A 12,048-nucleotide genomic window follows, 5' to 3' on the forward strand; every position below is an offset into this window, starting at 1 on the left:
CAGTTTCAGTCAGGGGGATGTTTTCAGTGTGGTCAGCTGGATCACTTCAAGAGGGATTGCCCTCTTCTGACTCAGGGCGCTGCATATGCTCCTACTCAGGCCATGGGTCAGACTTCAGCTGGTGGTTCTAGTAGCGGTTCACGCGCCATGGCTCCAGCTAGAGGCGGCTTTCAGCCGGGCAGAGGATAGAGAGGTCGTCCTGCCACTACTCATGCTAGGCTTCATGCCATGACTCAGCAGGAGGGACGTACCTCCCCGGATGTTATCATTGGTACGTTGTTAATTTTCGGTCATCCTGCTTTTATATTGATGGACCCTGGAGCGACGCGTTCCTTTATGTCTAGTAGATTTTCATTTCTCACCAATGTGCCATCTTCGCCACTTCCAGGCGAATGGCAGGTTTCCTTGCCCTCCGGTGATGTGATGAAGATAGATTGGGTATTTAGAGGTTGTGAAGTGTTGATAGAGGGTCTTAGTTTTGAAGTTGACTTGATTCCATTAGATATTGTGGAGTTTGATGTAATCTTGGGTATGGACTTTTTAGAGGCACATAGAGCTATGATTGATTGTTTCCGGAAAGTTGTGGTGTTACGAAGTCCTGGAAAGCCTGAGGTTACATTTCAAGGGGAGCGGGATGTTGTTTCAAGTTGTTTGATTTCAGCTGTCGCTGCTAGGAAATTGTTAAATAAAGGGTGTCAGGCTTATTTACCCATGTGGTGGATACTAGAAAGGGAGAGGTGAGAATGGAAGATATCCCTATAGTTAATGAGTTCCCTGATATTTTTCCAGATGAGTTGTCTGGTTTGCCTCCTGTAAGGGAGATAGATTTTACAATCGAGCTACTTCCTGGAACGGTGCCTATTTCTCAAGCGCCTTATAGAATGGCACCTGCAGAATTAAAAGAGTTAAAAACTCAATTGCAGGAGTTGGTGAATAAGGGTTTTATTCAGCCTAGTATGTCTCCTTGGGGTGCTCCAGTGTTATTTGTCATGAAGAAAGATGGCACCATGAGACTATGTGTGGACTATAGGAAGTTGAACCAGGTTACGGTGAAGAATAAATATCCTTTGCCCCGCATTGATGATTTATTCGATCAGTTGAGGGGTGCCATAGTCTTTTCAAAGATTGATTTGAGATCAGGATATCATCAGTTGCGGATTCGGGAAAGTGATATAGCCAAGACTTTTTTTCGATCACGTTATGGTCATTATGAGTTTGTGGTGATGCCGTTTGGACTTACTAATGCACCCGCTGCCTTCATGGATCTCATGAATAGGGTGTTCCGTCCATATCTTGGCCATTTCGTGATTGTGTTCATAGATGACATCTTGGTGTATTCAAAGAATTTGAAGCAGCATGCTAAGCATTTAAAGATGGTATTGTAGACTTTGAGGGAAGCTCAGTTATATGCAAAGCTTAGTAAATGCGAGTTTTGGTTAGATAAAGTGGGGTTCTTAGGCCATGTGGTTTCGGCAGAAGATGTTAGTGTGGATCCCCAAAAGATAGAAGCGGTGACAAATTGGAAGAGGCCTTCTAGTGTGATGGAGATCCGTAGTTTCTTAGGGTTAGCCGGTTATTATCGTCCTTTTGTCCAAGATTTCTCAAAGATTGCCGCTCCTCTTACAAGATTGACCAGGAAGGGGGTTAAGTTCGAGTGGTCTGAGAAGTGTGAGCAGAGCTTTCAGGAGCTCAAGGATCATTTAACTAGTGCTCCAGTTCTAGCACTCCCCGATGATAGTGGGGAGTATGTGGCTTATTGCGATGCTTCTAGGCAGGGTTTGGATGGTGTATTGATGCATCATGAAAGAGTAATTGCTTATGCTTCTAGGCAATTGAAGCCGCATGAAGGGAATTACCCCACCCACAACCTAGAGCGTGCTGCAATGGTTTTTGCATTGAAATTATGGAGGCATTATCTCTATGGAGCCAAGTGCCAGATCTTCACCGACCATAAGAGCCTTCGGTATGTGTTCACTCAGAGAGAATTAAATATGAGGCAAAGAAGGTGGATGGAGTTGATCAAAGATTATGATTGTACTATTGAGTATCATCCTGAAAAAGCTAATGTAGTAGCTGATGCTCTTAGTCGCCATCCTTCTATGTCCTTAGCTTATTTGAGGACGGTTCGGGTTCCACTTCTTTATGAGTTGCAAGCTACAGGAGTGGAGTTGTCAGTGGATGAGATTGGTGCTTTGGTAGCCAGTTTCCATGTGAGGCCAATTTTGATTGATAAAGTGCATGAGGCTCAGTATAATGATCCTTCCATAGTTCGGTTGATACAAAGAGCACTTAATGGAACGGCAAGGGATTTTTCTGTTAGGAGAGATAGAGCCTTGTTGTTTAAAAACAGGCAATGTGTTCCGAAGAGGAATTTGGATTTGAAACAGGAGATAATTGAGGAAGCTCATAGTTCTGCTTATGCTGCACTTATGCTGCACATCCTGGTTGTACTAAAATGTACAGGATGTTGAAAGATTTTTATTGGTGGCCAAATATGAAAAGGGAGATTGCCGCTTATGTAAGTAAGTGTTTGATTTGTCAGCAAGTCAAAGCTGATAGGCAGAAACCTTCTGGTCTGCTAGAGCCATTGCCTATTCCTATATGGAAGTGGGACCACATTGCCATGGATTTTTTTTTTAGCTTACCTCGTACCCGTGATGGGCATGATGGTGTTTAGGTGATTGTGGATCGATTAACAAAGTCTGCACATTTTCTGCCAGTGGGGAAGAAGTATAAATTGGGTAAATTGGCAAAACTTTATGTGAATGAAATTGTGAGACTCCATGGGGTGCCTGAGTCTATAGTTTCGGATCGGGATCCCAGATTTGTTTCTAAATTCTGGGGAGCTTTGCAGACAGCTTTGGGCACTCAATTGCACTTCAGCACAGCAATCCGAGAGGACTATTCAGACCATGGAGGACATGTGCTTGATAGAATTTGTCCTTGATAGAATTTGCCTATAACAACAGTTTTCATTCTAGCATAGATATGACTCCCTTTGAAGCGTTTTATGGGCGGCAGTGTCGTACACCTCTATATTGGAATGAGGTGGGAGAAAAACAGTTTTGTGGTCCAGAGATTATCCCGGATACGAATGAGAAGATCAAGATGATTAGAGATAGGCTCAAAGCGGCTCAAAATAGGCAGAAGAGTTATGCAGATAACCGCTTGAGGGACCTTGAGTTTCAAGTGGGTGATCGGGTATTTTTGAAATTATCTCCTTGGAAGGGTGTAGTGCGTTTTGGTAAACGGGGAAAGCTTAGCCCGAGGTATATTGGTCCTTATGAGATTGTAGAGCGGGTTGGCACAGTTACTTATCGATTGGAGCTACCTTCAGAGCTGTCCCGGATACATAGTGTTTTCCATGTGTCCATGCTACGCAAGTACATTGCCAATCCCTCTCATGTCTTGCAAGAGCAGCCGATAAGTTTGAAGAAAGATTTGACCTATGAAGAGGAACCGGTTCAAATTCTTGATCGGAAGGAGCAAGTGCTTAGGAACAAAACGATTCCACTGGTTAAAGTTCTGTGGAGGAGTCATGAAATAGAGGAAGCCACTTGGGAACCGGAAGAGCAAATGAGACAACAATATCCTTATCTCTTTGATTGACAAGTATGTAAATTTCAAGGATGAAATTTTTATAAGGAGGGGAGAATTGTCACACCCCGGTTCTTAAGTTATTTTACGGTTATTTACTTTGGTATTATTTTGGTCTTTTACCGTGTTAAGTAACCGTTTACCACTTAAGAACCCTAGAGTTGACTTTTTCTTCTGTTTGGAATTTGGGAAAACTTTCTTCATGAAAGTCGTCGAGGATGTTATTACGAGTTCATAGACATGATATGAGTTAAAATCGGAGTTAGCATGAAAAAGTTATTATTTAAAAGAGTAAATTGTGAGATGGTAAAAGGGGTAAATTTTAGTGGGTATAATTTTTTGGATTTGTGTTTTGGACCTGGTGTGAGCAGCCCACACACATTCCCTCCCTCTCTCTCTCTCCCTTCCCTCTTCTCTCCCCGAGCCCGAGCCCTCTCTTTTCTGCCGGACTTCCCCAGCGTGGCCTGCCGTCGTCCCGCCAGCCACCAGCCAGCACTCCACGCCAGTTCGGACCCCCGCCACCTCCTCTCCCTCCCCGGCCTAAGGCCCGAGCCTCTAACCCGTCGGAGAGGAGGAAAACCCGCCGGAGATGCCGGGAAGCTTTTCGCCGGAAATCCCACCTCCGGCCGCCGTAGGTCGAAATCTTTGGCTCCTCTTGTAGCCCTCATCAAGGTGAGTATTCCCTCAAAAGAAATTAGTCTATTTCGTTGTTGTTATAGAGAAATGTATAATTTAAGTTTTTAGGGATTTATAGATGTTTTGGTTCGATTACCCTAGTTAGGCTTAGAAATGGACTAAGTGCTAGTTATGAATGTTGTTGAGCATGTTGAGAGAAATATTCTGTGAAAATTTGAGAAGCATTGGCCCTTGCTGGAATCTGGCTGCCGGCCGCCGCCGCCGGCGGGGCAGCCAGCGCCGCCGCCCCTTAGGGGCAGTTTTTCATGTTTTTGGGTTTATTTTCATGAGAGGAGTTTAATGAAGTATAGTTTAGAATTTTTGGAGGAGATTTGATAAGGTTTAGGATTTATCTATAATTAAGGATTTAGGCGGTTAGTCGAATGGAAATCTGGCAGTTAGTTTAGCAGTTTTTAAAGTCTAAAAAGGTTAAATTATGGATTTCGGTAAATGCGGAGTAATATGAGCCTTATTAAGTAATAAGTGGAGAAGTTGGGCAAGAGAAATGAAAATTATAGACTTCCTCTTTCTTTTGGAAATTTTATTAAAGTTGTATCCTAGTATGGAGGCTTAATGATTATTTATTATTCAGGACGTGAGGAGAATCATTTGGAGGAAGCCTCGGGCCGTCGGCAAGCATAGCCGAGCACTGTGAGTGGACCTTTGATTTTAATATCTTGCATGCGCTAAATTTATCTAATTTCAAAGGCATTTGGAGATATAATATTTGGTTGGATTATCGAGTTCCATATATTTTTCCGGAACTCTCTTGCTAATTTTAGTTGACACGTGGGACGTGTCAAGTGATATTTATTATTTCCAAGTACAGTTAGGAACTGTACTGTGCGCTATGAGTTTATTATAATATTTGGGGAAGTGTTGATCATTTTATTTTAATTTGGTACTTCACCATAAAAATGGTTGATTTATATTAATCATTGCTAGCAACTTTATTAGCGGTCCTCATCATATGTGAGTCGCTATACAGTCTTATTAACGGTTTTCATCATATGTGAGTTGAGCGCTTAGCGTGGGACGCTATTATAACCTAGGAGGCAACCGATCGGTATATATATATATATATATATTTATTGTTAGCTAGCCATTATTTAGCGGTCCTCATCATATGAGAGTTGAGCGCTTAGCGTGGGACGCTCTTATAGCCTGAGAGGCTCATCGTTATGGTGAAATCTCTTCCCCAATTTTTATCGATTTATTAGGAACCAATGGGATCGGTTCATTATTTTTGGTCTTTAATTATTTTCGAAAAGATTTCCAAGAATGGCATGCATAAATATTTTCTCAATGGAAAATATGGGAAAAGCATTAAATTGATTTCAATGCTCTATCATTTAAGTCCGTATTTTTATTATTTATTTTGTCCACTCACTCTAACGTTTTAAATGCTTTCCCCTGGGCCTTTCGTTTTAAATGCCCAATCTGCAGAGTTCTGTTCGGCGAGGGTAGGAGGCGAGTCATATTTCCCACCTCATCCAGTTTTCTCTCATAGGTTACTAGTTAACCTACCTAGGTATTTCCTTCTTTCCAAGTAGATGCTCTGAATAACCATGGGAGGTTTTAAGTGATATTAATATTGTTTTTATTGTGGTTGTGTGCTAAGAGCTTATGACTCCACTTAGGAGTGATAAAAAAGACATATTTGGTACGTTTGTATGAGAGATTAAATTCATGAAATTATTTTGATTTATTATGTGAGTTGAGGTGGTGCATGTTTATTGGGGGAGCGGATGGCTCCAGAAGATGTGGATTAAATTGTTTTAGAAGTGTTTGGCCTTTGATGATTTTTCTTTCAGGTAGGGTTACCCATTTTCAAGGGAGGTTATGCCAAAATTTTGGTAGAATTTCCCTTGAGGTGGGTCCCGCAGGGTTTATTCCGGATTTCAAGGGGAAATCCGGGGTAGGTCCTGACAGCGTCCTCGGTCACTTTCCCTTCCCGACGAGTCTGTTCTTTTCCAGTTTTCCGGCGAGATCACCCAAAACTTCAAATAAAGTCGATCTCGTTGGAAAACTAGAATTCAACGGACTCGCTGGGGAGGGAAAGTGATCGGGGACGCTGCTGGAGGTCGCTCGGGTGGAGGCACGCCGTCATCGGAGCCGTACGGTGGCAAACGGAGGGACGTCCTCACTTTAAGGGTGTTCGGACGTCCTCCTCTGATCCGGACTGTATATATATATATATAGACACACACACACGTACACACATCTATGTAAATTAGTTATTTCTGATTAGGGCTCGGTATCTTCACATACGATATTCTCGTAGAAGAGAAGAAAACTCTTAAGCGCGATATTTTATTTCAACTAAGTTTCTTTACTTTTGATATGAATATCTTTTATGGTAATTTTATGTGCCCACAAAATCTTATATAATTTGTATAAAAAAAAAGATGTGTATCTGTATCTAGCATTTAGGGATGTGTTAATAAAATTTCTCAAATACTATTTACGACTGAAGTTTGTAACCACAATTCCAGTCATTCAATGGAATTTGTTTGAGAAAGTCTAGATTTTCTTTCAATTTTTGCTCAAACCACCTCTGACGTACCATTCAAAACACACTTTATGTGAAAGCTAATATGACAGAACCGTTTATAAAATTGATATGACATTGTAGCATCAGCTACCGTCTAAAGTGATACATCAGAAAGTAGTTTACTTGGCAGTATTTATGGCAAACGCTGCACTACGCGGATCGTACCGTACTCCTACCAGAGTCGTTAACGGAAGGGTAATTATGTAATCGTCACAATAACTGCCTAGTTTACTGCAAAAGCTTGGAAATTGGTTCCCAAGTAAAAGTCTGCAAGACTGCAATGGTTCTGTGGTAGGAACTTGGGAGTTTTGGAAATTGGTTGCCATGTTAACTGTGGTATCGTATTGAGATACTGAGAATGAAAGATTGGGTATTGATCTGTGATCGGGTCAATACAAACAGTGGGCATAGGCCAAATTGGAACACAACTCCACAACCTCAATCTGCTCTATCCAAGAGAATGATTGTTCGACCAATTCAAACACCATCAATCTTTTATGAGTTTGTCACAATCACATCACTCCTCCAAATCAATATTTTCAAGCCATATGTTGCCGATTTCGCATTCACCTGCGACAAGAACAAGGAGCTCATTGCTTCGTTGGAAGGCACTACTAGTTCGACGGTACTCCGACGCATCTTAGATCGACGGTACTCCGGCGCATCTTGATCGGAATCGATATCGACATCGACTTGGTTCCTCTACTGCTTGTAGAACCTGATCATCGTCTTTCTCGGTGAGACGACCTCCAACCTCGACTCCACCTCCGCCGCCATGGTTGAGAAGAACCTCTGGCTCTTGACGTGGAGAGAGAGTCAAACTACTGAAACCAGTTAGTTGTGGGTAAACTAGTTAGTTGTGGGTAACCATCAATGGTTTTACTGCTAACGTCAGTTAAGCGCGGACTTACATATATGCCCTTCGGATTTAAATTCTGTGGACAATATCGCGGCACACGTTTTGGGCCCACACTGGTGTACCGTACTGCTGGAGTAGTCCAGCGCTTCCCAGTATTTAGTTAGTTTTCCTCAATTTGCTGAACACCTTCAATTCTTCACGCCGCCTCAATTTACTTGGCAGTATTTTTTCTTATTGGACTAATTTCAGTTTACCCCCGTCAACTTTAGGTCGATCATCATGTTAGTCCTTCTTCTTTCAATTTTATCAAAAACACCTCTCAACTCCCAATTTTCATCAGTCGCACATGTCCAAACCTCCAATCTCCATCCAATTCTTTTGTCAAGTGATGACTTGATATCAAGAAGAAAGTCAAATTCTGAAAGTTACCTTTCGGACCATTTTCTCCTCATTGATACACATCTTCGTTCCCATCACAATCCCCTAACCTTGGTGATTTTGGTGGGATTGAATGCAATTAGTCTATTTTTCCTTTTTTCTTTCTTCTTAATATCAAGTCATCACTTGATAGAGGAATTGGATGGAGATTGGAGGTTTGGACATGCGCGGCTGATGAAAATTGAGAGTTGAGAGGTGTTTTTGATGAAATTGAGAGAAGAAGACTAACATGATAATCGACTTAAGTTGATGGGGTAAATTGAAATTAATCCTTTCTTATTTCTCTTTCTAATCCCTTAAGCAATCTTCCATTCTCTCAATGCATCCAAATTACAGTGCTTTCCCCGTTATAAACTTCTTGGTCACTTTCAGCCTTTCATCAATCATGAAATCGAACTTAATGCAAGTGATAACTATTGGAGTCTAATTTGAGATTTCTAAATGTTAAAGATGGATCGGATGATTTGGTAATATGTATCAATTTGAAGTTCATCTTTGCCTTGGTTACCGATTGGACCTTGCGACTGATCGAGGATGAACTGTATCTCATTTTAGGATAGTCATGTGAGTTTTGCAAATACCAGAAACTAAACTCACCTGACACTGAAAATTATGTCGAAGGAACATCTCTAGAACTAGAAGATTCAAAGAATGGAGTTCTAAGATGGATCTGTATATGCAGATATCATTTGTACAAAGTTTGATGTGTTGTTAGCTCTATACCTTTATCTTCCCTTCTAAACCAAACAAGTCATGGAGGCCCGTTAATACCTAAATCTTGATGCAAACACAGCACATCAGCTACGTAATATGGTAGCACTCACTTTCAAATGAACACTTCAAATGATTCCGGATGTTGCGGTACAGACTTCGGTTGCGCTGATGCTGAAGCGACGCCTTGGAGCAACTGGATGACATCAACTGTATCATCCAGATAGTATTTTGCCATGCTTGGTTTTTGACCAACAGTACAAGCAAAGACTTCAGCAATGGCTGGCATGGATGGATTTGACTCGGGATGCATGATACTCTTGAACATGTCTTCATCCGAGCGATCATCCCCTATGCATAACAAGAAATCTGGTGACCTCACCCTATTTTGCATAGTAGAAAGGAGCTCCTCCACAACTTTGCCTTTGCTCACACCCTGCAATTACAGAGACCAACTAGAATTCAATATTTCCGATTCATTCAAAGTCGAAGTGTAATTGCATTAAAGATTTTCACAAAACATGTTCTGTTTCCAATTTCCTAAACTGCTGATGATATCATGTATTTAGTAAGATGCATACCAGTGGTTTCACTTCCACAATGTGTTGGCCTCTTTTAACTACAACCGGCTCATTGACAAGTACACTCTCTAGGTGATCAAGTAGCTCCTTGGCCTGAGATGAGCCAAAATGAGGATCACCATCTTGATGATGCCAAACCAGTGCACTGTCTTTCTGTTCTATGAAAGAACCATCGGTTGCTTCTGTGTAGGACTCCATAATAGGCAGCACAATCTTCTTCCAACTGTAATCCATTGTCAAGGTGCAAGTCTCCCAAGGAGAATATTTACTCCACCTACACAAAAGGAATATCAAAATTAAGAAAGAACAAGGGAGGTGATAAACAATTAGCAGTCAAATGCAAGCACAGAATTTCACCTAGTGAAGTAACCATGCTCTGCTGATAAACCAAGTTTCTCACACTGCGAAAACCATTTGCTGAGAGAATTCTTCCCTCTGCCACTCACAATGAAAACAATGTTTTTCGGATCACTGCATAAGCAATTCAAGACAGAAATAACTTCACTGCTTGGAGCTTTATCCACTGAAGCTTGAGGTGTCATAGTGCCATCATAGTCCAATAAGATGAGCCGGCTACTTGTATTTCTGTAGGCATAGGCAATGTGATCGACAGAAAGCTTCCTGAAGTTGAATCCCAAAGCTACAACTCTGAATCCCAAACCTAAACCGATTCCCCAGCATCTCCTCCTGTAATGCTCTCTGCAAGCTCTCTCAAGATCTTGATCAAAACTCTGAGCCCAATAAGCAACATCATGGGAGCTGATATACTTGTAATGCTTGTCATGGCGAAAATGCTTCTCTTCCTCCGACATTGTGATGGCAAAATTCATGGCACCAGAGACAGCATCAATGTTCCACGGATTTACACGGATTGCGCCACTAAGAGAAGGAGAACATCCAATAAATTCAGAGACAATGATCACACTCTTTTTCGTCACTGCTGCCTCATCAACAATCCCCAATGCCTTGTGCAAAACAGAGCTCCCCTGCCTACAAACAGAGTACGTGTAAGGCACTAAATTCATCCCATCCCTCACAGCATTAACCAAACAGCACTCCGAAATGGCATAATACGCAGCTTTTTCTTGCGTCGTGACTGGTCCATGGATCACAACAATAGGCTGATACCCAGGTTGGCCATACTTCTTATTGATCTCTTTTGCAATAGCACTCATCTCACTCAGAACCTCCTGCACATCCTTTCCTCCACTTCGCGCTGGGTTTGTTATCTGCACTAAAACCACCTTCCCCCTCAAACTATGATGCTCCTCCAAAAGCTGCTTCATTGCCAGAAACTTCAAACTGATTCCCTTAAACAAGTCCATATCATCAACCCCCAAAATCACAATCTTCCCCTCAAACTTTTCCTTCAATGCCTTCACTTTCTCAGCAGTAACTCCAAGTGACATAACACTCTGAAGCTGACCCATATGAATCCCCACAGGCAACATCTTAATACTCACTATTCTACCATAGTACTCCAAACCCATGTACCCTCTTTTGAACTCATAGTGAAGACCTAGCATTCTACTACAACAAGACAAAAAGTGCCTTGCATAGTCAAATATATGAAACCCAATAAGATCACAATTCAGCAGCGCCCTCAGAATCTCTTCCCGGACCGGTATGGTCCGGTAAATCTCCGACGATGGAAAAGGACTGTGCAGAAAGAAACCAAGCTTGACACGGTAGTACCTTTTCCTCAAGAAAGTAGGCAACACCATAAGATGGTAGTCATGGATCCAAACGTAGTCCTCATCAGGGTTCAGAACCTCTATCATTCTATCAGCGAAGGCCTTGTTGGCTGACACGTAGGCCTGCCAGAGTGCACGGTCGAAACGTGCACCGTGGCTGGGCGTCATGGGCAACATGTAGTGAAACAGAGGCCATAGATAGTGCTTACAGAAACCATGATAAAACTTGTTGAGTATTTCCGTCGGTAGAAAACAGGGCACGCAATGAAACTCGTGGAGGAGGACCAATGCGACGTCGTCCTGATCGCAGGGGTCGATCTCAGCGCCCTTTAAGCAACCCACGTAAAGGACCTCAACGTTGGGGGGAAAGCCGCCGCCGTCTTTAAGTTGGAGGACCAAGCTGTCGTGGTCGTATTCGAAACTCCACTTGTTGGTTTCTGCGTCACGAAAAGCGTGTATTGGCAAGTGGTTGGAGACAATGATTCTGCGTTGTTGTTCTTGTTGCGCAGAGGAAACAACGTTGTTGTTGTTCTTGTTGTCAGATGAAGAGGAGGAGGAGGACCCGCCGGAGCCGTGGTGGTCGGCGTTTTCGAAATCGGAGATAAACCCGGAGGCTTTCATGACTCTGGGGATCCGACTGACGGCCCGGAAATCGTCAATGGGGTCCAAATTCAACAAATCAAAGCAAGATCTTGATAGCATAGTCGACAAACCCAGAAAGGGTGGTGTAGAAGATTAAAGATTGAAACTTTGGAATGAAAACAATGGTGGGGTGATTCGGGTGTGGAGAGGTAGTGTTTATAGGTGGGTATTGCAAAGGAAGATGAATCTTGGAGCGATGGAATTGAAAGATTTTGATAAGAATTCCATTTTTGGTTACCAAAAGGCTCTCTGTTTTTTCTCTTGGGGAGTAAATCAGTAATATCGTGCTAAATAAAT

General features: G+C 42.3%; 1 protein-coding gene across 1 annotated transcript; it reads right to left on the bottom strand.

The window, feature by feature from the left end:
* Positions 1-8,737: 8,737 nt before the first annotated feature.
* Positions 8,738-11,811, bottom strand: LOC101291489 (probable alpha,alpha-trehalose-phosphate synthase [UDP-forming] 11-like). Its single transcript, XM_004309907.1, has 3 exons — positions 9,773-11,811; positions 9,416-9,689; positions 8,738-9,270 (listed from the first exon to the last, which is right to left on the bottom strand). Exons 1-3 carry the CDS (start codon positions 11,809-11,811, stop codon positions 8,950-8,952), a joined length of 2,634 nt encoding a protein of 877 aa, XP_004309955.1. The 3' UTR covers positions 8,738-8,949.
* Positions 11,812-12,048: the final 237 nt, after the last annotated feature.

The sequence above is a fragment of the Fragaria vesca genome, unplaced genomic scaffold (assembly GCF_000184155.1).
Source record: "Fragaria vesca subsp. vesca unplaced genomic scaffold, FraVesHawaii_1.0 scf0513155, whole genome shotgun sequence".
Classification (NCBI taxonomy): domain Eukaryota; kingdom Viridiplantae; phylum Streptophyta; class Magnoliopsida; order Rosales; family Rosaceae; genus Fragaria; species Fragaria vesca.

Excerpts from the sequence above, each read along its gene's own strand:
- LOC101291489 (XM_004309907.1), bottom strand. The coding sequence starts at position 11,811 with ATGCTATCAAGATCTTGCTTTGATTTGTTGAATTTGGACCCCATTGAC. Across the intron at positions 9,690-9,772 it reads GAGCATGGTTACTTCACTAG|GTGGAGTAAATATTCTCCTT; the intron begins GTGAAATTCTGT and ends CCTTTTGTGTAG. Across the intron at positions 9,271-9,415 it reads TTGTGGAAGTGAAACCACTG|GGTGTGAGCAAAGGCAAAGT; the intron begins GTATGCATCTTA and ends CTGTAATTGCAG.